Source organism: Balearica regulorum, chromosome Z (genome assembly GCF_011004875.1).
Source record: "Balearica regulorum gibbericeps isolate bBalReg1 chromosome Z, bBalReg1.pri, whole genome shotgun sequence".
NCBI classification, from domain to species: domain Eukaryota; kingdom Metazoa; phylum Chordata; class Aves; order Gruiformes; family Gruidae; genus Balearica; species Balearica regulorum.
The window spans coordinates 50,508,594-50,533,318 of NC_046220.1; the positions used below are offsets into that span (position 1 = coordinate 50,508,594).

At 41.7% G+C, this 24,725-nt stretch overlaps 1 protein-coding gene across 1 annotated transcript in view; it reads right to left on the minus strand.

The window, feature by feature from the left end:
* Positions 1 to 5,441, minus strand: part of SH3GL2 (SH3 domain containing GRB2 like 2, endophilin A1) — a 106,656-nt gene extending 101,215 nt beyond the window's left edge. The window contains exon 1 of the mRNA XM_075740444.1: positions 5,186 to 5,441. Coding sequence (XP_075596559.1) covers positions 5,186 to 5,230 — 45 coding nt within the window. The 5' untranslated portion in view covers positions 5,231 to 5,441. The remainder of the gene's footprint in view (positions 1 to 5,185) is intronic.
* Between the last annotated feature and the right edge of the window lie 19,284 nt (positions 5,442 to 24,725).

Below are 24,725 nucleotides of genomic sequence, written 5' to 3' on the forward strand. Positions count from 1 at the left end.
ACTGGAGCAGACCCTTTAAGCCATCAACAATTCAGAAGGGTTACACAGTATCTAACCAAAGGGCAATTTAGATTAAGGTCAATTTTTCACCCTTTCAATTATGTAATATCAATAAAAGGACACATGGGAATCAAGCTAGAGTGCACAAACAGAAGGAATTTCCCTACCTGCTGTGGAAATAATCCCCTCCGCAGCTAAGCAAATATTTTTTTCTAAAAATAGCCTTTATTCCCAGATCAAAAATTTGGTCCTCGATCTCAAAATGTACCACTCCGCACTGAGAGAATCCAACAGACTGATGGTGGTACATGGCTGGAAGAGAGGTTTCTAACAGCAAGTTTGGGCACCATCCTCAGAGCCACATCACCTTCCAAGCGGCTCTCTTTCCTCTTTCCTCCACCTGCTCACAAATTTCCACACCACAGGAGGAGGGAGCTCTTTAAGTCAAACATAAGCAATACACAATGCAATGGCCACAGTAGAAAAAATATAGCATTGTCCAACTTCCCAGACCAGCTCGCATATACCTTTACATAAATGGAAACTGACCATAATTTGGTGGGTAAGGCTGAGAGGAAACATAGAAGGACATAGGCAGACCCAGCGTGAGTCCAGCTTCAACCACAGTCAGCTGGAAAAGACAAGTCAGGTGCTTTCACTGGAAAAGTCTAGGTGGCAAGCATGCACAGGTCCCACTCAACACTGTGGGACAGTCAGGAACATGTTATGAATATGGAGGTTGATAGGGATTTAGGAAAATACTATTATCAACAAGTCACTGCTCACATTCTCTATCAGTATGAAAGGAATGGTAATAATTGGGTAGTTGCAGTTTGAGACTTTAGCAGGTTTAGAATACGTGTTGTGTATGAAGGAGGATTGCTTCACCCATTCCAGTGAAAAATATTTTACACACTTCTGACCAAGGAATTTAAAAAACACTCAGCTAGATGAACCACAATATAAAAGTCATTTGACAAAGAGATTAATTTCCATCATACTTGTATTCCCACTCATTTTAATGGAACTGCTCACAAGTTTATGTTGATGCACACACTCAGAAGGTTTGCTGGATCCATGCTAATAAGCAGACACTCTTCCAGGACACTTTCAAAACAAATGATCAACAGTTTCAAACTCTGCCTCAACCCTAATGTGCTCTTTTTTTTTTTGCAAATGAACCTACGTAGGCAGATTTGAATCAACATACAATGAAGCCTACAGGATTTTGTGCCATATGGGTAATTGCATAGCAAGGCAGTAGTTTCATTTCCTTCTTATTAAATACTAGGTCAATCTCTTAATGTGCACTTCACAGGTTGCCTTGTTAAAGGAGGAAGCTTGGTACTTTCCACCTAAAAGTCAGGGCGTGTAACAAGCTACTGACAACTATGAGTGGAGTGGAAGTCATTTCTTCAGTTGTTTCTTTCAGCAACAAACCTGTTTCTCTATAAAACCGTACAAACCAGTGACTTGTCTTGGTGTTAAGATAAATTAAATTGTGTTGTATCATAAAAGCAGAATACAGTGGTAGAAAATAAATTATATTACAGGCCTTTTGGTTCAAATCACTACATTCAGACTGCTATTTAAACGTCAGTCACATTTATCCAGTGGTTCCCAGGGGAACTCAGATGTAACCATTCCCAGCATTTTTGTTCATTTATTTCCCTATGAAATTATTACTTTCTGAAAGCTTAGTTTTGACTGTGCCTCACATGAGCCATATTATGCAATGAATGCAGCCATGTGGAAACAAAGCTCATGCAATTTTAAAACAACTCTGTTCAAATGCCCCAGACTGTCAAATCTGTATCACCCAAAATGATTGGGTGGTTTTAAAACTGTACACAAACCTGTAGGAAGCAACAGTCTCTCAGTCACACTGACATAGCACTAACGCCAGAGTAGTTTCCATGCCTAAATAAAAAGGGACCATTTGGTGGCACTGCTCTTAGTTGCCCATTTCTGGAAAAACACTCTTTGGGGCAATCTTCTGAGCTCCAGGATGTCTCAGAGAATTGCAGCAGCACAGTTAACATTCAAATGGGGTTAATTCTTCTTAGGTGTCCTGAGTAATAGCAGTAAATGAATAATCTAACCTGCTCCATCCTTGTCAATCTAACATCTTGTGGTTCCGCATGAATGTCATGACTCCCAGACTCACCCTCCTTTTACAAACTTAGGAATATTTCTTCTAAACTTTATGGTGCTGCACAGAGGTAAAAGCATTAAAGTTTTTCTGAAAGGCAAAAGGCTGAACACTGCATCCATTCTAAAAGGAACAAAGTTTCCTCCTGCTTTTTAATGACTCACTGCTATTGCAGTTGGTGCACAGAATTTGAAAGGCATTCAGTTCTTCAGCATGGCTTCTATTAAAAAAAACCACAACAGAATGGCAGTATTTCATGCAGGTTAGTTTGACATTTTGCAAGTCAAAAAACGGTGAATGAAAACAAACTGCTTAGAGTATAAAACAATCCAGACATGGAAGTCACATAATTTTAAGTTGTGCTATGGAAGGTGGATTTCTGGATGAAAGAAAAATGTTTTTATAACATTTAAATTGTGTCACAAATCTTTATGCTTCTAACTGGAACTGTATTTTGTATTAATAATATTGTACGCTTTTAATCATAAACTCTCTATGTGTAAGGGATACTAATGTTACAAGAATCACAGCATTGAAGATAGAAACAAACTAAACCAGAGGCTTCAAGACTTCACAATGCTATACTGGGTTAAAGGACACAACAACCTGAGAAATAACTTGAAATTGTTCCTGGTGTGATAGAGGACTTTATTATGACAGCACATCATACACCAGTTCTTATATGAATAAGAATGAAAGAACTAATTCAGAATTTTAGAACTTCCAATTTCTTTGGTCTTATACAGGTAGCTTCATTCATACCGGCAATGTCAATCCATATTTCACCTGGAGATTAATCTGTAGTCAAAAGGATTACTCCCTAGAGTAAGGTCAGCGTAACTAAGTCCTGGATTTCTCACTCATACTGCAAACAAGCCAATAAACAGATCAGTCTTGCAACCTACTTGTGAGTCATTCTCATACATGAATGTGTCTTCATAGCCTGCATACAAACAATCTGTGAAAGTCAAGGCTGAGCCCAAAAATCCCTGGGTCATCTGATGTCAGGCTGCTGAATCTGGCATCAGAAACTTCATATTTTTGTTCCAGACAGCTAAACCCCTTCTTTCTAGATGACAGTACTGCTGACAATCAGTGTGAGTGTCATCTGAAGGACAGAACAGCACGTACAGACCTTTCACACCCTGCTCCCTCCAAAAAAGATGTTTACCTCTGCTGCTGCGGAGGCACGTTCATTAGCTTACAATAATGGAGAACCAAAACTTCTATTATTAAAAAGTGAACTTCAGTTTGCCTGCTTCTTAAACGTGGATAACAGAGGTACTTTAATTCTTATTTTTGGTACCAGAACTCAGTGCAGAGATGATTCCTGGGCTTCTGCTAGCACTGTAGGTAAGGGGCAGAAATAACAAAGTAGCAGCAGCAGATGGGTGCTGCAGGATGGACTCGGGCACCCTTAACTGCTCCTTACTGCATCTGTGATGGGTACGGCAGGTTTCTTGTGAAGCTTCTTTTGCCAATGATGCAGCACAATGTTGTATGAAAGGTGAGACACAATGTCATTCGATGCCTGCATAGGCCTATGCAGGACTTGACATATCCCATTGCATTCAGAGTCATAACAGGTATTGGTGCAATTGCAAGGCACTGAGAATCAGAATTTGGACGAATTCTGTATTAGGGATCTTTCTTTCAGGAACGCTTCCCCACAGTGCAACAAGAGATGAGATGAAAGAGATGAGATGGATGAGAAAGGGAAAAATGCAGGTGTTAAACAGTGTAGCAGCCACTGTATCTTGCATGCCAGCACCTACAGACTGCTTACAGTGGCCAAGACTGTTACCTGAAGATGCCCGCAATGGCAATTAGTAGGAAATAACCAGACATTTGTATTTAGTTGTCCCCATCCCCCCCGCCCCCCCCCCCCGGCAAAAAAAAAGGCACATATAGATGGGTCTTGGTCTCAAATCTCTAAACCCAAAGAAATTCCCGAAGAATTCCCCTGACTTCCATGAAACCATTTTAGATTTATCCCTAAAGCGTGCGGAGTCAGAACCTGATTCAGAAATTGTACCTTTATGGACTATAACACACAGATTTTGTATTATGAAACAACTCAAAGCCTGGTGAAACATCCACCCTGACCTTCCTGCAATATCACACCATGCCTAAAGCAACAGGACCAAACCTCATTATTCAGATTTCAGCTATACTCTGGAGCCAGACAACAAAAAAACCCAAAACCAGCCAACCAACCAAAGGCCGTGTTTATTTTACAAAGTCGGGCTAAGCAAACGCCAATGGAAACACAGTGCACAGCCCTCAGTAAAGAAGGTCCGAGGCCTACGTTGGGTACCTGCCCTAGTGGCCACCCCCGTTGCCTCAAAGCCCCCCTCTGTGCTGCGCCAGCCCCGCAGGGGCAGCCCAGGACCTCTTCCCACACCCTGGGAGCCCCTGCCCACCTGCCGCAGCGCGGCCGCTGCCGGAGGGGCCGGAGGGAGATGCGGCCGGACGGCAAACCCTTGGCCCTACACACGCGTGCACCATGCAGCCCACACACTCACGGAAACCCGCGCACTCACACAAACCCGTGGACACTCGTGCAGTCCCATCCACACCTGTGCACATTCACACACTATGCACACTCCTGCACGTTCGTGCAAACCTGCAAACCACTCGTGCATCATGAACACCCGTGTATCACGGACACTCGTGCATTCTCACGCACCCTCGTGCACACTCACACATCATGCAGACCTCCGTGCACAACATCCGTGCAAACCCACTCACCTGCGCACCCGTGCACACGAATGAAAACTCGTGCACACTTATGCACAACACACACCCATGCACGTGTGTGCATACCCACGCACACTCGTGCGCTACAGACACCCGTGCATGCCCACGCACATGGGCGCAGGATGCACAGCCGGACGTAGCCCAGCATCACGCACCCGACCGCAACACGCAGCCGAGCGCACTGCCCAGCACCCCAGGGCGCCGCCGGGCACCACGCACCCACGCGTGCGCCCCACGCGCACCCCTTGCCGCGCGGGGGCCGGCGCGGGGTACCTGGGTCGCTTTGTGGAACTGCTTCTTGAGCCCGGCCACAGACATGGCGAGGGCGGCGCGCTGCAGCCGAGCCGAGCCGAGGGGAGCCGAGGGGAGCCGAGCGGAGCCGAGGGGAGCCGAGGGACGATGCGGTGGTCCCGCCGCCGCGCAGCCGGGGCACGCCGCCCGCCTGCCGCTCGCGCTGCCCGCACCCGCGCGCCCGGCGGAGGCTGTCAGACGGCGGCGGCGGTGCGGGGGCGCCGTGACGTCAGGCCGGGACGCACCGCCTTCCACCGGGCGCGCGAGGCCGCCCCTAGCCCCCTCCCCCCCCTCCTCCCCCCCTCCTCCCCCCCCCCTCAGGCGTCGGCAGTCGCCGCCGCGGGGGCGGGGAGAGGGGGCAGCCGTTGCGCTCCGCAGGGCAGGTGCAGCGCAGCTCCCCCAGGGGAGCCTGCCGTGCGCCCCCGCCTGCCCCTCAGTTCGCGAGCGGCGCCCCACATGCGCTCCCTAACGGTCACACCCAACGGTCGGTCCCCCCACCCTGGGGTGTCTCCAGCAGCAGGGTACGCGGTCGTCCCGTACGGCCCCTCCGGGTGGCCATTGCCCCTCTCTCTCGCCGGTCTGGGCCGTGGGGTTCCTCTGCCCTCCCGCCCCGCGCGGACCTCGGCCTCGCCGCAGCAGCATCCCCCGCAAGGAGGGGTACGCCTGTCGCCACTGGACATCATCCGCGGAAATGAGCCTGAAGGGAAGAAATTGACGGAGCAGGGATAAGAAAAAGAGAGGCAAGTGGTAGCAGAGGGATGATCAACGTGGTACAGATACATGAAGAAACATGAAGCCGCACTGGCTTTCTTCTTGTCTGATTTGCCTCAGACCACAGATGGTAGTCGAACCCTGGGTAAATGGGATCCCTCAGGTGCTTTTTTCTTCTCCCATCAGAATGTCAATGGTGTGTAGAAAAGCAAATCTAAAGCCTGCGTATTCTAACCTGCTGGTGTGGCTGTTGGCTTGAAGATGAAAGCCTAGAACACAGATAAAAGTCATGTACTTTAGCAGTTCAGTGTTACAAACGCTAGCAGAACAGTAATTAACAATTATTAGCCTCTGCCAGCAAAAGGCTAAACAACGTAAGCAATGTCATCCAGAAATAATGATCCTTCTCTGCAGGCTGGACCAGTCACTGCAAACGTGTGCTGCAAATGAGCACAACCGAGATTCACACAAAGCTCTTATCAGCTGGTTGAAAGCAGCTGTGCTATGTTGGCTTTGTAATTCCATCACAACAAACACTCAACACAAACTAGTTAGACGGGATGACAACATTTTCAGAAGCACCTAAAGCTGTTTCTAACCTCTTTGTGGACTTGTCGTGGTGGACCACACAGGCTTGGTGCACCTAGCCGAGCTAGGCACTCTTCAGGCCCACATATCATCCTAGCACTATGAGGTATGGGGGAAGCAACTATACCACTTACCTGGGCATCGAGGGGCAGAGCGGTGCCTGCAGATCACCAAGTTTTACTGACTAAATGCAGTGCTTGGAAATGACTCGCAAATCAGGGGAAGGATCTTGAACATGAGTCATGTCAGTGCTTTTGGAAGTATTAACCAAAGCTGTTCGTCATGAAGAATGGCAAACCAAGAATATCCTTCTGCTCGCTGTAGAGCAGGAGATCACAACACTCTAGTCCTGGGCACAGTAGGAGGCACCACTTTCTGGTCTAGTCCCAAGTCCGCATAGAAATGCTTCCATCCACTTTAGTATTATTACTATCTTAAAGGATGAAAAATGAGACCATATGGAGATTCCAGGCAAGGACTGGGAGTTTCTTGTGCTAACCATTGTGCTTTTGACAGAAAACTCACATTGTACCTAGTACTTGGGAAAGTGGTCTATAGTCTGCAAACACAGTGAGGGGTAGAAAGTAGACCTTTGAAAATGATAAATGTAATCATTTTAATGATTTATAAAAAATGAAGATTGTATATCTATGTTACTAAATAACTGGAATTGAATGGTTACATTTGAGGATCTGGCATTTTCTGGCTATGTCATTCCTGTCTGCTACAAATTTTTTATGAAAATTGTATTAATAAAAAAGTAAGAGACGATGTGGGCATAGAAAGGTCCACCACATGCAGTTTCTGAGTGACAAGCTGGAGATACAAGGCCTCATTTTCAAGGATATTACGCCCCTGCAGCTCCCATTGCATGTTGATTGAAATTACTAGTATGCAGCCTGGCTATAAATCAGCCCAAATAATAGCTGAATACCCTGACTCACCTTATATTACTGGCTGTGCATACTTGTATTCTCACAGCTGAATCTAACACTTTCATTTGTGCTCACACTTTTTTTTGTCCTTTTTTCTAGAACATCTATATTCCTGGGAGCGGATTGTGTTACCTTTATTTAACACAATTTATGTGTGTCAATGTCAATGGACTTAAAACTACTTCGAGTAAATTAAATGGTGACACTTGTCGGCCAAAGAGAACTTAATTTAGTATCTGCTCTTCAGTATATCATGGCATTTGTGACTTCTTTTCCTGGAGCAATCTATGTGAATAATGCTTTGAAATCAGCTTCAGTGAGATGATTTCTGTTTTTAATAAACTGGTGAACAATAACAAATTATGTTTGCCTGTAATGTATCATATCTGATTTTAGAATATGTATATGTATTTATGAGATCTACATGTATATATGTGTATCTCTCTATATATATATATTCCAACTCCAAAGCCCATTTTAACATGAATAAATCTGATAGGCTAAGCACTTCTTTTTATTTCATATGGCAAAATAAAATTCTAACAATAAAAAAATAAATTAAGAAAATGTCATTGATGCATATCCAAGCAATAACCAAATGCAGTAAGTACTTTTGTAGGTGCAACCCTAATCCTGTCTTTTGTGCACACTGTTACAACTTAAGGTTGTTAATCATAGAATCATAGAATCACAGAATGGTTTGGGTTGGAAGGGACCTTAAAGACCATCTAGTTCCAACACCCCTGCCATGGGCAGGGACACCCTCCACTAGACCATGTTGCCCAAAGCCCCATCCAACCTGGTCTTAAACACTTCCAGGGAGGGGGCAGCCACAGCTTCTCTGGGCAACCTGGTCGTTATTGTTCTTACATAACAGTTGATTCTGCAAATTTAGAACCGTATGCTACTTCTAGCAATATTTGTTTGCATTATCTGATGATTTTAAGAGCAAAAATTTTTTCTAAATTAAACCTGTCTTGCAAGTACAATGGGGATTAATACATAGGAAATTACCCCATTTGTGTGGTGGGCTGACCCTGGCTGGAGACCCGGTGCCACCCAAAGCCGCTCTGTCACTGCCCTCCTCAGCTGGACACGGGAGAGAAAATATAACAAAAGGCTCGTGGGTCAAGATACGGACAGGGAGATCACTCACCAAATACCATCATGGACAAAACAGACTCGACTTGGGGGAAATTAATTTAATTTACTGTCATTCAAATCAGTGTAGGACAATGAGAAAATAAAACCCAAATCTTAAAACACCTCGTCCTACCCCTCTTCCTGGGCTCAACTTCACTCCCAATTTTTCTACCTCCTCCCCCTCAGCAGCATAGGGGGACAGGGAATGGGGGTTGTGGTCAGTTCATCACACGTTGTCTCTCCCGTTCCTTCCTCCTCAGGGGGAGGACTCTTCACGCTCTTCCCCCACTCCAGCGTGGGGTCCCTCCCACAGGAGACAGTCCTCCACCAACTTGTCCAATGCGAGTCCTTCCCATGGGCTGCAGTTCTTCACAAACTGCTCCAGTGTGGGTCTCTCCCATGGGATGCAGACCTTCAGGAACAGACTGCTCCAGCATGGGTCCCCCACGGGGTCACAAGTCCTGCCAGCAAACCTGCTCCAGTGTGGGCTCCTCTCTGCACAGAGCCACAGGTCCTGCCAGGAGCTTGCTCCAGCGTGGGTTTCCCACAGGGTCACAGCCTCCTTCGGGCTTCCACCTGCTCCAGCGTGGGGTCCTCCACGGGCTGCAGGTGGATATCTGCTCCACCATGGACCTCCATGGGCTGCAGGGGGACAGCCTGCCTCACCATGGTCTTCTCCATGGGCTGCAGGGGGACAGCCTGCCTCCCCATGGTCTTCTCCATGGGCTGCAGAGGAATCTCTGCTCCAGCACCTGGAGCACCTCCTCCCCCTTCTTCTTCACTGACCTGGGTGTCTGCAGAGTTGTTCCTCTCACATCTTCTCACTCCTCTCTCTGGCTGCATTTGTGGTTGTGCAGGTTTTTTTCCACCTCATTAACTCTGTTATCCCAGAGGTGATACCACCGTCACTGATGGGCTTGGCCTTGGCCAGCGGCGGGTCCGTCTTGGAGCCGTCTGGCATTGGCTCTATCAGGCATGGGGGAAGCTTCTAGCAGGTTCTCACAGAAGCCACCCCTGCAGCACACTGCTACCAAAACCTTGCCACATAGACCCCATACAATCTGTCACAGAAAGAATTGCATTTTTTATTACCAAAGAGCTGTAGCGAGACCTTGCAAATACTGATAATGTGGCAACGATCATACAAGAAGTGCTTTTATTAACCTACATAATATAATTCCAAAGAATTTAGAAGAACAAGATTCTTCTCTATTTTACCAGTTGCCCAGTCATGAACCCTTCATGGTTTTAAAGAAGGCAAGGAAAAAATAGGCGCAAAAAAAAACCCCAAACCAAAAAAAAACCCCTCATACTTGATCTTCAAAGCAGCAACTAATTTGCATAGTTCATATGTTAACCTACTTATTCAAGATGCCTGATTTTCAGAACCTCTGACAAGGAAGCATTGTCAGAGCTACTGGGACAGAACATTTTTGAAAAACATGCCTTGGCTTTCTGTAGCAGAACTCACAAAAATTCACAATCTTTTTGAAAATGTAAGAAGTCATCTAAATTGTGTTACACACCAAAACATGCCATTTATGGCTATCTAGATAGTAAATAAATTCCTTATAAATGTCATTGTAGCGATTTGCAGCTCACTATAGTGTTAAGCCTAATGACATAACAAGTTTTCCATTAATTTTTTGCAACATTTGAATGTTGGCTGTTATCAGTATTTAACATACAGTCTAAGCCTTATTCCCATTCACTTTGCACCCTGATTTCATTCTTACGTTTCTGTTACTTCATTTGGGCACAGACAAACTAAACGTGCCCAAGTTTTCTCAAAATCATAATTTTATTCTTTTACAGTGATGTTTCACTCCTATTCTCTGTCCATTAATTCTCAAGTCCTACCTCGTATTTTCCTCCCAGGAACTTAAATCCATTTCACAGAGAGAGAATAAAGGGGCAACACAACTAGATCCTTTGATTGTCCATTGTCAGGAGATGAAGATGCATAGCAAAGCTCCTTATTACTTCAGCCTCTATGGATACACTATCTGCTAGGGTCTTTGCAACAGAGACAGAGGTAGAAATTGGAATCTGCCAGCAGTGGCATGAGACAGAATAGCCCTGCTGTTGTAAATCCTTTCGTAAGTAAGATAGATGATTTAAACGTGGATCTCTGCTGCACAAAACAGAGCTCTAAAGCCAGTAAGAATTGACTCTGCAGCAGCATTCACTAATTTGTACTGGAGAACTTTAGTCAAAAGGAAGAACAGCACCCTTGTCTCCTGAGTTTGCTTTGTAAATCTCACATCCAAATTCTGAGCAAGTTAAATATCTCTTTTAGAGACTATATGTTGCTACTATGCAAGGCGGTACAGGTATTCTCATTCTGAAAGTACTTTTGTGCAATAAGTGGAAAAATTAATTTCAGTAGATCCTGACGTATTTCATCCATATGTTTTTTTGATAAAAGCTGCTTTTTAGAAGTTTTTTTTTTCTTAAAACTCAGCTAATATTTCAACAGCACAAAGATATGTAGGGCATAAAAAAATCCCTTGATAAGTTGCCTACCAAAATAAAACAAAATGCTAAAAATACAATAAAAACATTAGGAAAAAGTTCTTGAGCCGGAGATTTCAAAAAACTAATTCCAGGAGAAGATGGTGTGACTGCATATTCTAGGTCCTTGCAGAACGTGCAGTGAAAGCAAATCACTCTGCTCAGACTTAGTTAATAAAAGCACTTTGAAAAACCAGAGGTCAATATAATCAAACAAAACCCAAAACCATCAGGAATTATAAATACAAGTTTTTCAAAATAAGTAACACAGAAATACCAAAATGTACTTAAGAGTGTTCCCTCACATTTCATTGGGGAAGAATTTGGATATTTAAAAGGTTACTTATGGTGCTCGGTCAAAAATTTTACGTGAAATCTTTGTTGATATTATCCTCAGAATACTGGTGTGAGACAGACCTTATGAATGGAAATTCAAGGCTCCGGGAAAGGTTTAGTCAATCATCCACAATTGCTCAGGAGCTGTGTAGCTCATTTAGAAATTAAGGCAGAAACTAAAGCTTATGTATCAGAGTCCTCATCTGAAATCTAATCTGAGCTAGTGTACTACAGGTCAGCTAGCAAAGATGGATGAATTCAAAGTGTAAATCAGCAGGCACTGAATAATCATACGAACATTAAACCAATGGTTAATTTAAAAAATGGTGAAACATCATGGCCATGTAAGTGTGAAACATAAAGGAAACAAACAAAAAAAAATCCATTATTGCATTATCTCTTGAAAAAATTAATTCCTTCATTGATTAGGAAGTATCTTGGCAGCTTCTGAAGGTAAGAAGGTACACAAGACATAAGCAGTAAGTTCCAGGCAAGGGACGATGGAAACTTCTAACAAGGAAAGAAGCAGGACAGAAAAATGTCAATAACCCCCATCCTCTTGTTTGAATTACAAGAGCCATTTCATTTCACTTCCTTTCATTTCACACAAACCAATAACATAAAGCAGGATTAACAGCATTGTTCCTATCAGTTAAATGTTATTGTTCTTCCAAACACAGTAGTTCACAAATTAAATAGCTGAATTTTCGTGTTTGTTTCAAGCATAACATAGATTATCCAAGTGCAGTCCTGATTGATTTACCCTTCCAAATCATCCACCTCCAGTCTCATGGATTTACAACTTCAGTTTTCTTTCTTGATAGATGAATGACAGATGAGGTTTCCTATAAAGTCCAAGAGTTCTTCTTTTTAAAACTACACAAAGCTTAATTGGTCACAGTACCAATACTCTGATAGCATATTTCCACAACATGCAGGCTTTTTGTCACTACGCTCAACAGAAAACAGGGTCTGTGTTCTTTCCATAGTGCCTTGCTAACAAGCATTTTTTTGTTTGTCTTAGCTGATGAGAGCCTTTTCTGACAGCACATTTTTGACAAGGTTATTGCTGAGCACTGTCCTGTCTGTTCCCAAAGATACTTACATAGTTCCCTTCCAGGTTGAATGAGATCTGTTCTTAATCCTGCTGTTCTGCACATATGTCTTGCCTTGTCCATTTTAATTCCATATTTGAAAAATGCAGGACAATGCAATCATGAATCTTGTCATTGTGGTTTACCACCAGCAGTAAGCTAGTAAGTTTCTGTGAATTGCTCCAGTGGTTATGAAGAGAGAGCATGGATTGGTTCTTTTCAAGCTTCAAGTCTCCTTTAATTTCAACTTTGCCAGTAGTTAAAAAAGCAGTTAGATCCCTCATTCACTGGATGCTGGCTATTCCCGATGATAAATAGATCTTTAAGATACACAAATAATTTTTTTAGCCACCTTCATTTTTTTGACTAGCAGTTTTTCTGTATGTTTTGCAGCAGTAGCAATTTCATCATAACAGCTAAGGAATATCAGAAAAAATGCCTGCAGACAAGGCACAGGCCTTTGGCCAGGGTATCTAGCACCAATTTTTAGCTAGGGTAGCTAGTAGCACAGAGTAACCTAGCTTAATTTCAGAGATGCCAGAGCACAGAGATGCACAGCTGCTCTGCTTATATACTTGCTGCACTGCCTAGACATTGGTGTCTCAGTAGGCCAGAGGTCCTGAGAATGGATTTTGGATACCTCCAGGTTGTTTCTTGTGCAGATGAGACACATGCACACACGTGCATGTATGTGTGTGTGCAGAATAAGAAACGTGCCTTAGGTGTGCAGCTAGCTTAGATTTTTGAATCAAAAATTTAATCAGCAGAGTCAGGCTTAATTGCTCATATTCAGTCACTTGTCTGTTTGCAACAGCTACTAAGCTGCGCAATGTTAGCATGGCCACATGTCCAACTGCCAGGAGGCAGAGCACAGCAAAAAGGTGAGCATTATTTGTTCCTGACAAAACTAATGAGTGCTCCTTGTGATCCCTGAGTTGCTGAGCAGTCCCTCACAGTACTCTATCAGCAAGACTGTCATAAATAAAGCACCGCAGCAAGCATAGTCTGTTTCAGATAGCTTAATCTAATATATGCATAATGATATATTTTATCTGTTTGGTTCATTACAGCTTACATTACATATAGATAAATAATGATCTCCTTCAGATAGAGGTTGTGCAGAGTGAGAACTTATCACAATTGCTTGGATGGACTAATATATATAAGTTGCAAAAATATTTTTTAATTTCTGTGCTACAATTCCAGTTGTATCTAAGTGACCATTTTATGTTTGCTTTTATTTTTAGTCCATTGGAGATGTTTTTAAATATTTTAACCTCTATAAACTTGTAGCCTGTTGCTTCATTGTGATGCACATACAGCTAATACAAACTAATGCAGACCTTCCAAAGAAACTTCTGGTTCTATAAGCCCTAAGAATCAGTGATTGTCCAGTTTTTCCAGACTTTCTGCTCACCTTTCAAATTTCTTGTTTTTAGTGGAAGCATAGGTTGGTTAATAGAGGACAAAATATTCCAGGCGGTTGGGGTGGGAGAGAATTACAGAAATACTAGATGGAACTGGGAAATCTCCAATGTACTCTTTTCTAGGGACATAGTTAAGGTGAAAATATATTCAGAGATTCAAATTACCAGTGCAGTCAGCATGAAACAACCAAAGTTTCATAACAAATTATATTAGAATATGAGCTTTAAAGAACAAATAGCTCTTCCAGCTCTGCAGCAATAGCGGAAGCAGTGAATTTTGGTTTAGTGATGTACCATTAGCTCTTAGCATCTGTCAGAACAAAATGCACAAATTCTTGCCCACATATCTGTGTTTTACAGTATTACCACAATTCTGTGTGAGGTTTTGGGTACAGACTGGTTCTTCTGTACTATTGAATGTTGTCCCGTCCCACTCAGGGGGTGAGGGTGAGGTTAACTTTTTTAATTCTCTGCACGGTAATCAGAAGTAACGACAATTACTTTAGAGGTTCAAACCAACTATAAATTTACTTAAAATTCAGTGGAACTATAAAAGATAGAGGCTTGGCAAAGGTCATAACAATGCTCAAAATTTAGCAGAACTATGAAAGGGAAGTGTTTAGCAAAACGTGTGACAATATTACCCTAATGTGCTGAAAATTAGGTTACAAAGAGAGTGATAGAGAGGAAAAGAAAGAGAGAAAGAAAAGAGAGAGAGAGAAAAGATATCACCACCCTTGGATCCAGCGATGTTCTCTGCTCGTAGTTGCAGTCTTCAGGTGGTGGGCACACCGAAAACTTATGTTTCCACTTTTTATAACCCAATGTGCCCGCCCCATAGGCGGGGGTCTGTCATCATTGAGCAAGCGCAGTATGTGCTCAGGAATGTTCAGAAATGTTCTAGAAATGAGTCGGTGGGTTGTGGGGGTCCAGGGAACTCACTGCCCCCCCCTTCAGGGCTGACCAAGCGAGTGGTGATCTGTCACAGGCACATGGCGCACAGGGCACAGATGGTCATTGTTTACGTGTTTTAGGAATAGAGGAGTGGTCTCACAAGACGTTATCCTGCCTCCGCAGGCTCCGTCCTTGTTCAATACTCCCTGGTCATCATCAGCCCATCCCTGTCCATGTCAAGACGGGTGTTTGCAACATTCACTTGTTGTCAGAGCCTCACAAATGTCCAATAATAACTGTAATCAGACAGCATTAATATCAGGTTGTGTCGAATTGTTCGTATTGTTGTCCACAGGTTCAGAAGCTATCCCATCTGTGCCTATTTGATGGGCTGAGAAGAATTATCTGCCACCCTGGACATAGATTAGTAATGAAGTTCACAGATGTTGTAACCTATTCCCAACAGTCCTTAATGTAAGAATGATGTTAAGACATTAATGCAAGCATATGGCTCCACATTGAAAATTAACATTAGTTTGGTCTAACTGCAGAAAGAGCGTCTCTGAGACTTTTGTCTGGATCAAATAGGCCAGACAAGGGACAACAGAAGCAATGAAAGTGATTGGTGAAAGTTTTTAGCTGAAATAGGATGATCTTGGAACATCTTGATTTTGACCTGCTACTTTGGATATTTAGAAGTATGAGTGAAACACCCAGATCCTTCTTCCTCTTTTCCGAGCTTTTTTGGTTTTGCCCTGTTTTTTGTTTTTCTTTTCACTAGTTAGGTAAGGATTACCAGCCCCAGTAAAAATCTTGTGGTAATTATCACCTAAGAATGCTATGTATTGTACCAGGTAACAGATCCCAACTAAGTACTGAGCCAGGAACCTCAGTCACAAACACATGTGCCTTGAGTTTTCTAGCTTTGATGTTCAAACTGGAAAGAAAGATGCCTTTGCTATGCAGCATACACCGTGCCCCCATTAGGTGGAATGTTGCTACACACACTTGGTTTGGTACTGTAAAAGCACCTGTGTTAATATGAGCCTGGGGTGCCCCAGGTTCTCAGTCCTGCATTACCCTCCCCTTAGTGAACAAACTCACACAGATCACTGGGTAAGAGAAGATGAAGCAGGGAGAGCATCCAAAACAGAGCTTGGCATCACCCAAACAACTTTCATTTCATAGATTCCTTTCTGTTAATTAAGTAACCAGTACACTTCTCTCAGCTACCAAGATGATTACTATTCCATCTTCTCCCTCCACAAGAGGGGCTTTCAGAATTCCAGTGCAGGGGGGTTGTCCCATTTGTATGATTGGACTCAAGTTATAACAGAGTTTGTACGAAAGGAGAAGAATTGACTGCCAATGCATCTCCAGTGGCTGCAGTGAAGTCATACTATGAATGAAATTAGCTTATATAATTGATTAGGAATCACAGTTTGGACTAACCTTAAGGCGTTAACTAGAGAAAAAAAGAAAAAGGAATACATTTTACTGCCTCTGCAGAAACGAAATAGATAACAAACAAGTCGTCCACCTCCACTGATTACAAAAAAAACCAAGAAATGGTCCTGGTCTTATGATGCGGAGACAAAAATTACTTCTCTGTTGCCTACAGCATCTGCTTCTTTGCTTCTCAGGCATTGTACCCAAAAATGCAACTGGGTAACTCACAAAAATATTATGGGCTTATCAAGCTGTGTTTTCTCATAATTGTTCCTATATCTGCATGAGGGAATCAATACAACCTGAGCAGGCAGGGTGAAACAGAGTTCCTCTATGCCTCTTTTGAGCTTACACTGCATTGTAGAGGAGATAGAGCCTCATAAAAGCAGGCAGCAGACTCCTGCCAGACCACAATGTTTTTTTTATAAGATGCCAGTATTTAGACTTCATTAACTCCAGAAATGCAATAATGTAGATAGCAGTGTGAGCGTTCGGTACTTCGTAAAAACAAATGTAAATGCCCCATAAGAAGTGGGAGCAGAAAGTCAATGAGAAAAGAGTGAATCTTGAGCATGGTGCAAAATTCTCAACCCATCCTTTAATGAGCAATCTAAAGAGGTTATGACTATTGCCTAGCCTATGTTTTATATTACCTCATTCTTCACTGTGAGGGAACAGGTTGCCCAGAGAAGCTGTGGCTGTACCCTCCCTCGAAATGTTCAAGGCCAGGTTGGATGGGGCTTTGGGCAACCTGGTCTAGTGGAGGGTGTCTCTGCCCATGGCAGGGGGTTGCAACTAGATGATCTTTGAGGTCCCTTCCAACCCAAACCATTCTATGATTCTATGATTCTGTGATTGTATGTCTCTGCTGTATGTATCTAAAGCCTGGTGAGAAGAGTACTATTCCTGAAAGTTTTCAATTTTTTTTTCCCTGTTTTCAATACAATATACTTACATGAACTGACGATGTCAAGAAACAATACCTGAGGAAGACAGTTGTTTTATGGCTTAGCCCCAGTGGGCAGCTGAGCCCCACACAGCAGCTCTCTCACTCCTCCCCTCTCACCCCTGATGGGATGGGGAAGAGAATCGGAAGAGTGTGGGTTGAGATAAAGACAGTTTAATAGGTAAAGCAAAAGCCATGCATGCAAGCAAAGCCAAGCAAGGAATTCATTCCCCACTTCCCATGGGCAGGCAGGTGTTCAGCCACCTCCAGGGCACCAGGGGTCCATCACGTGTAACGGTTACTTGGGAAGACAAATGCCATCACTCCAAATGTCCCCTCCTTTCTTCTTCTTCCCCCAGCTTTGTATGCTGAGCATGATGTCATATGCTATGGAATATCCCTTTGGTCAGTTTGGGTCAGCTGTCCTGGCTGCATCCCCTCCCAGCTCCTTGTGCACTCCCAGCTGGAGCTGCCTACTCGCTGGCAGGGCAGTGTCAGAAGCAGGAAAGGCCTTGGCTCTGTGTAAGCACTGCTCAGCAGTAATGAAATCATCCCTATATTATCAACACTGTTTTCAGCATAAATCCAAAACATAGCCCTGTATTAGCTACTATGAAGAAAATTAACTCTATCCAAGCCAAAGCTAGCATAATGCAGAAGACAGCTTTTCACAATGGTACAGATGTAAACAGAGATGTTTCTAGTTATTGCTAACTGTATAATTAAACTGGTTACTGACACTCACGTATCGACAATGTTAGGCACTCGAGGCAGAGAATTCAAACAAGGTTTCATAACTTACCTGATAATTCCATAGGGTGCAATGCTTTCCCTAGAGATACTCTGCAAAATACTATGAAGAGATAATTTAAGTCATTATAAAAATAACACTAAAAGCTCATAATGGTGGAGGGGGAGAGACTAAAGAGCTAATTAGAGAAATAATTAGAGACAGAAGCATTTTAATTCATGTTGCCTGTTTTATTAGGCAATAATATTTGGAGAATCCTTATAATTTGAAAGTTCCTCTTTTTTCATTAATACCTTTTTTTTTTTTTTTACTTTTCAGCTATTTCAGATACTCTTCAGTCTAATTTACTGTTTGAAGGCTCTAGCTACTAGTTGAAAAACTCACTTGTTTGACTTTTTTAAAAAAAAAACTTATGATGTGACCTATATTTCCTGTTCAATAGCAAGTTTAAAGAGGAAAGTCTTGAACTGAAGGCTGCTTACATCGTATCTGGAAGAAAGGTTCTTGAGATAAGAAAACAATAGCTTAAAAATGTATAATACCTTTGAAAGCAAAAATCTCTTTCTAATCACACCTTTTCCTCATGGCTTGAAAGTAACATCATTTCTGGGTTTGTACTCAGTGCAACATATCTCTGTGCTCTTTGCCAATCATCCCACATTCACTACAGCACCAATTTACACTGAGGTTCTTCTATACTGCCAAAACTGTACCTCAAAATCAATAATAACTATGCTGTTATAAATGTTCAACATTTCTGAATAATATTTTTACTGGAAAGTGTTTCACTTTGTAAATATTAGGTGAGAGTGAGGAGGAAAGATCACAGGCTGATGATGCTTTGGGAGAGCAGGTGAATTAATAAAAGGAAAAAGAGATCTGGTTAACATGTTAGGAAAGGGATGCTGTCTCCCCTCTCATTAAACAAATGTAGGTATGCTTTGCTAAAGCCCTAGTGAGACTTCCATAAGAGAGAAACACTGTATATGTAAACCATAAGTAAGTGTGTTTAATTGAGTACCCATGATATTTTGTTGAAATGCACACAGAGCATATTTTATAGATATGTTGTTAGAGCAAAGGATATGGTTGGGAAAATCAGGCAGGGTTTTGGTACATTTAGAAGCCTCAATGACTCTGTGTAGAACACTTCCCAAGTATGCCAGTCTGGATACCTAATAAAAGGCAGTACATCTCTCTGTGTACTTGAGGGACCTTCTAATAGATGGTTTTAAACTTTGAGGGGTGCAGTCCTTGCTCAGCACATTAAGTAAAACATAGTACTGACATTCTGCCCTGAACTCTGCTTCTCTAACTTCTTGTTCTATGCTTCTTAAATTAAATGTCTATATTAAAACAAAAGCCCGTTTTAAGAATCCCTGTTTTTGTGTACACTTCCTTTGCAAACTGAATTTTAGGCCTAGAGAGAAAGTCAGGTGTGCTTCAAAGGAGATGGAAGCAGTGAAGAATCAGTGTCGTCCCCCAAGATTGAGTTTGGGTTCTTGAAGTTAAATTAAAAAAGAAAAAAAGAAAAAAAAAAAAAAATACAGATTCTGCAATGAACTAATCTGAGCATTAAAAACTATTTCAGTTTCTTCTGAAGAAGAACAATGACTTGCCTTAGGCCTACTCCCAAGAGAAATGTTTTAGCTGCTCCTTTCCAACTCTTGTTTGGTCTTTCAGAGCCCATTAGAGTCTCTAGAACTGCTCAAAGTAGTACTGCCCTGCACTTGCCTCTGCCATACTTCTTTAAAATTGGAAACTGACCTTGGATCATGGGTCACAAAGCACAATACTGTCATCAGACCACTCTTACTAATGTCATTTTAAGTACTCTATCAACATTAGTGCAAACAAGACAAAATAGGCCAGCTGCTCCCAGATGTTGGTGGAATGCCAAGAGTCCAAGCTGATAGTCAGAAATGAACAGTTGAAGGAAGCACTTACTGCTTTCCCATTCAACATCCAAGACTTCAGGCAGTGTCAAGCTATAAATATCTTCAGCTCAAGCTGCTAAGGTCAGTGGATTAGCATTAACAGTGAACAATCATTAGTGCATTAAACTCTCACATCATCACAATTAGTGGACCTACTTAGAAAGCAAAAAAGTATAGAATAACTGCCACTGAGGAATTAAATCCTTCAACTGTATATTGTGATTCTGTGCTCAAAGAATAATAGGCTAAAAATTTTGTAGCTTTGTTCCTGCAGCCCTTAACAGGTTCTTATTTTAGATCACTTTCAAAATCTGGTGTTATTCATAGCATGTGGAAAAGGGCCAAGCACGGTTGTTATTCTAAGGAGTACTTACAAAAAGCCCCAAATCCAAATCTTCCCAATTCCTATTCAGTCTGATCTCTCCATTACCTTGCTTTTAACATTACTTTTATCATGTGTTTAGATAGTTCTAAGTATGCCACTATAGAAAGAGGCTAAAGAAGTGTAGTATATCAGATAAGGTGCCCAACTTGTATTAATTATCTAAAGAGCTGTCTTTCACAGAAATTTTCAAAGCAGTCATTGGCAAACTCACAGCCATGAAAGCTGTGTTACCTTATGTATTTCCTTCTGAGCCTCATTCACTAAACAAACTATTTTCTTGCTGTCTTTTTGTTCTTTCATAATCTTTCTTTCCATGCATATTTTTCTTTTGGGTGCCCTGTTATACTTTTGTCTTGATTGCTCTTGACAGCTCTCAACAGCTTTTTTGCTCTCCAATTCTTGTGTTAGATTTGACTGCATCTGTATGCTGTCTTTGCCCTTTGATCTTTCCATTTGTTTCCCTTCAATCACAAGGATGTAGTAGGAAGTTACATGCATCTGGTGGGAGGATACAAGTCTTTCTCATGGTGGAGGGAAAGGATACTAGAAAAATTAATGTCCAAATCATCAAATAAACTTGCTTAAAAATAATGGCCTGTGCTTATAGGTTCCTTCACAGATAAAGCTGGGGGATTAGTCACTCCAAATACATTATCATCTTAAAGAAGTTGATTACTGCTGTGTCTGGTCTCATTCAACACATGAGTAGGATTTTCATGTGTTTGCTTCTATCAGGTAATGATTACCAATATATTTTTTAATTTGAAATATAAAAGCCAATGTATGGAGAGACTTCAGATGGAAATTCACATATTGCCTTACTTAGTAGATGAGGGCAAGATTGGTGAGAGATTTTGATTACTGCAAAATGTTTCCTCAAATATAAGAAATAGCATATTATCTGTGCAAAATTGGCAGTCATTTCATTAAAACATCTGGGTTGAGTTGAGAGCAATTTTAACATCACTAGTGAACCTCAAGGCACTCTTCTTCTTTGTGTCATGATCTTTACAATGGGGCTGCAACTGTTCATAGAGACCCTGGCATTCTAGTATCTTTCTTCAAGAAAAAAAAATCAACAAGCTGACGCACTGTTATTTAGTCGTTTTGAGAACCGGTCTGAAAGGAAGAAAAGTTTTTCGGACACAAGCAATTTTGATTTACTATGGTAGAGTAAAACATTGTGACACTGTGTCACAAGGTAGTTTTGAACATTGCTGTAACAACAGCTTGTTTGATTTTTTTATAAATGAGACTGGGGACTCGTTGTAGTGCCTACAATGTCATTACCACTTACTGAAACCAGGCTTTAGGTGCTACTTAACCCAAAGCTTCCTGAAGTCAACAATTTTTGTATTGAACTTAAGACTAATTTTTTCCTTTGTGAGTATTTCTGCCAGTATTTAAGATCTTACAGCGCATTTCTTCAGGAGGGTAAATTTGCAGGAGGCACCTAAAAAGTTCCATGGTGCGCTTGCTAAACTGTTTCCATTACTGCTGTGAGGTAGCCTACCAAATCTGCAGTGTTGACATATCCACGAGGTCGGAATTAGAGTTGAAACCATCTGTACACCCAAAGGTAAAACTGAGGGCTGTGTTCATAAAGCTCATATTTTAACAGTGGGACTATCCTGTTTGCCTGCACTACTTTGTCCATAGTATAGAAAAACTATAGTTTTCTGCAGGTTCCAATCAATTTTGCTTTTGGGATGTTATCTAGCCTTAGCACTCTAAGCATGCTTAAATAGATTGAAAGATATGTTTAGCACACAGCAACCGACAAGGACTACTTTGATTTCTGTGTTCCTCAAAGTGAAATTTTTATTCTATTTAAATCAAAGGGGGATCTTACATCTGATGCCAAAAGAATCTGACCCGTATCTTCATCCTTGCCACATAGAACCTGAATTTAGAAGTTCAGTCTTATATCTGGGTCTGGACAGGGCACCTTGTTGTACAAAGGCTGTTGCAGGTGAACACAAAGTAGATGTCTTGGAGGAAGATTAAGACATGAGGATAAAGTTCCTACCACTTCCTCCTCCCCAAGCTTGTGTTTTTTCTGCCCTCCTTCCCTCCCCCTCCATGCTGTGACTGGCTGGATTTCTGCATCTCTATAGCAAGCTGGATCAGGAAACTGACACAGCTGAAAAGTAACCAAAGGAAAGAAAAAAAGTTCAGTTTGCATTTACCTACACAGCCACTAGCGCTAGCCCAAAGAGAGCAGTGGGACATGCAGCCAGAGCAGGGAGTGATGGAGAGGTCATCACTTTTAACGGCAGCCAGCATTTCTATTGGTTTCGGATGACTGTAAAACTACAACCTGAGCAATGCCAGCTCACCACTTAGAGAGGAAAGAAACCCTAATGGGGAAGGTGTAGCAGTTAAAAGGCCCACTATAGTTTAACATCTGTGCAGATGGGTACAGACTTTGGGTCTGTAGAGATGAGTGTCGGAAAAGTTTTAAATAAAAAATTCACTTTACAAGCAGAAAAGAAGACAGTAGTTGGTTTTGAAGTCCATGATCAATTAAATGCCTTTTAGTTAAGTTGGGCAATGGCAACTGAAGTCTATGAAACCAGGGAGAATGGCACTCCATACAAAAGTGAAATGTAAGAAAATAGTTCTATTTTAAACCAAGTGCAAAAAAAACCCGTGTGGCTAACCTCATTAAAAAACAAATATTGATTGTAATTCACGGCAGTTATCAAATGGTTTATATTTTTCCTTTTGCTTTAAGGTGGTTGTTATGGCAAATGAAGGCTACAAAAAGATGAGCTCATTAGAAAGTCAAGGGCAGATAGGGGAGAACGTAGACATGTATATTTTATTAAGCCAATAAAAAAGATATATAAACCACTGCAATGTCAGAATCAATTTACTGCCACTCAGAGTTGAACTCTACTGAAAATTTCATGAACATTGATCAGGATTATTTTTTGGTACCATCTATAGACATGTTACAATTGATTTATTTTCCTCTATTTTGATGGACTGTTGTGTAACCCTGTAAAGTAAGTGCCATTGGATACTTCACTGGAAGGAAGGCTTGTTTTTCTGTCCATCCACACTTCCTTTTAAACCAAGTCATTGATTACTTGGGGACATCAGCAACTGATGAAAGGGTGAGACACTTTTCATTCACTTGTTGGAAAGTCACTGTATTTTTAGCAGTGTTTTAAGATTTATGACTCCAATGTACAGAGTGTAACAAGAGGCATATTCTTTTTGGTTTATTTGGGTAGCATTTCACACATTATCAACAAATATTATGCAGTAAAGAACCACACACAAGAACAATGAGTCACTACTCTTTTTCAGTCAGCAGGTTTCAGAGGACTAGAGCTTAAAAGTGAATAGCCACTATTTGTCACTGTCACAAAATCTTCTTAAAAGTTTGGAGGGAATAGGGAGTGAAGGAGTGAGTCACTAATGTCAGATTTTATTACTGGATAACGCAAAAGTTATGTTAGAATTGTGACAGGTTGCCTCTCTGTTTTTGAATGATTACAATATTTTTAAAAACCATATTCTATATTAGTGTGCTTTTTTCCTTCAAATTGTTTGTAAGAGACACAAACTATCTACTAAAAAATGCTTCTCAGGTTATCTCCTTGCTGCAGAGTATTCCCATCCTTGTCATAGTATCTGCACAGACTTCCAGTTCTTTGAGCATAGAGTCAAAACAGAATCCCTAGTCATTTAGGTTAGGTATCTGACGTACGATCTACCAGCACAGGACACTGTGCAGCAAAGTAGCATGACAGGAGTAAAACGTAGCAAAAGCAGCGTGGGTGCCTGTCCGAGCTAAAAGAAACATCAACTCCACAGGTTGCCATATCTGATTATGATCTGTGATCTGTGTGGTGGAGCACTGAAAGAGAGGGGGTTTTTTTATGCCTGACTTGGACTATGACTGCTTCATCCCGTATCTCTGGATGGACACAGTAGTTTTGTCCAGATTTCAGTTCCTTGGGTGTAAAATGTTCCTTGGACGTCAGACATAAATAGTACTAGATAGCTCATATCTGTCTGTTGGCTTTTATCATTGAGTTTAAATATTAATTACTAGCCAGATGCTGATGCTAGTCTGGTTCCAGATGCTACCGCCATGTGCCAGTCTCCATCATACAACTGTGTAGATAAAAGCTTACTGCTCTTAATAGTTTGCAGACAAAGGTACTTCTTAGATAGAGGGTGTCAGAATTAGGCTTTGATTGACTTCTACCTGCAATACAGAACATCCTCCGGTTCAAAGTCATAACTAAGAAGGTGTTTTGGAGGCCGCTGAAAGCTGTTGAAGAATAAACTTTGCATATACAGGAAGCTGGGAGATTTCATTGAGGTAAAAATTGTGATAAAAGTTACAATATTAACAGTATTACTAGGTTATGTTTAGTGTTCAAGAAAAATTA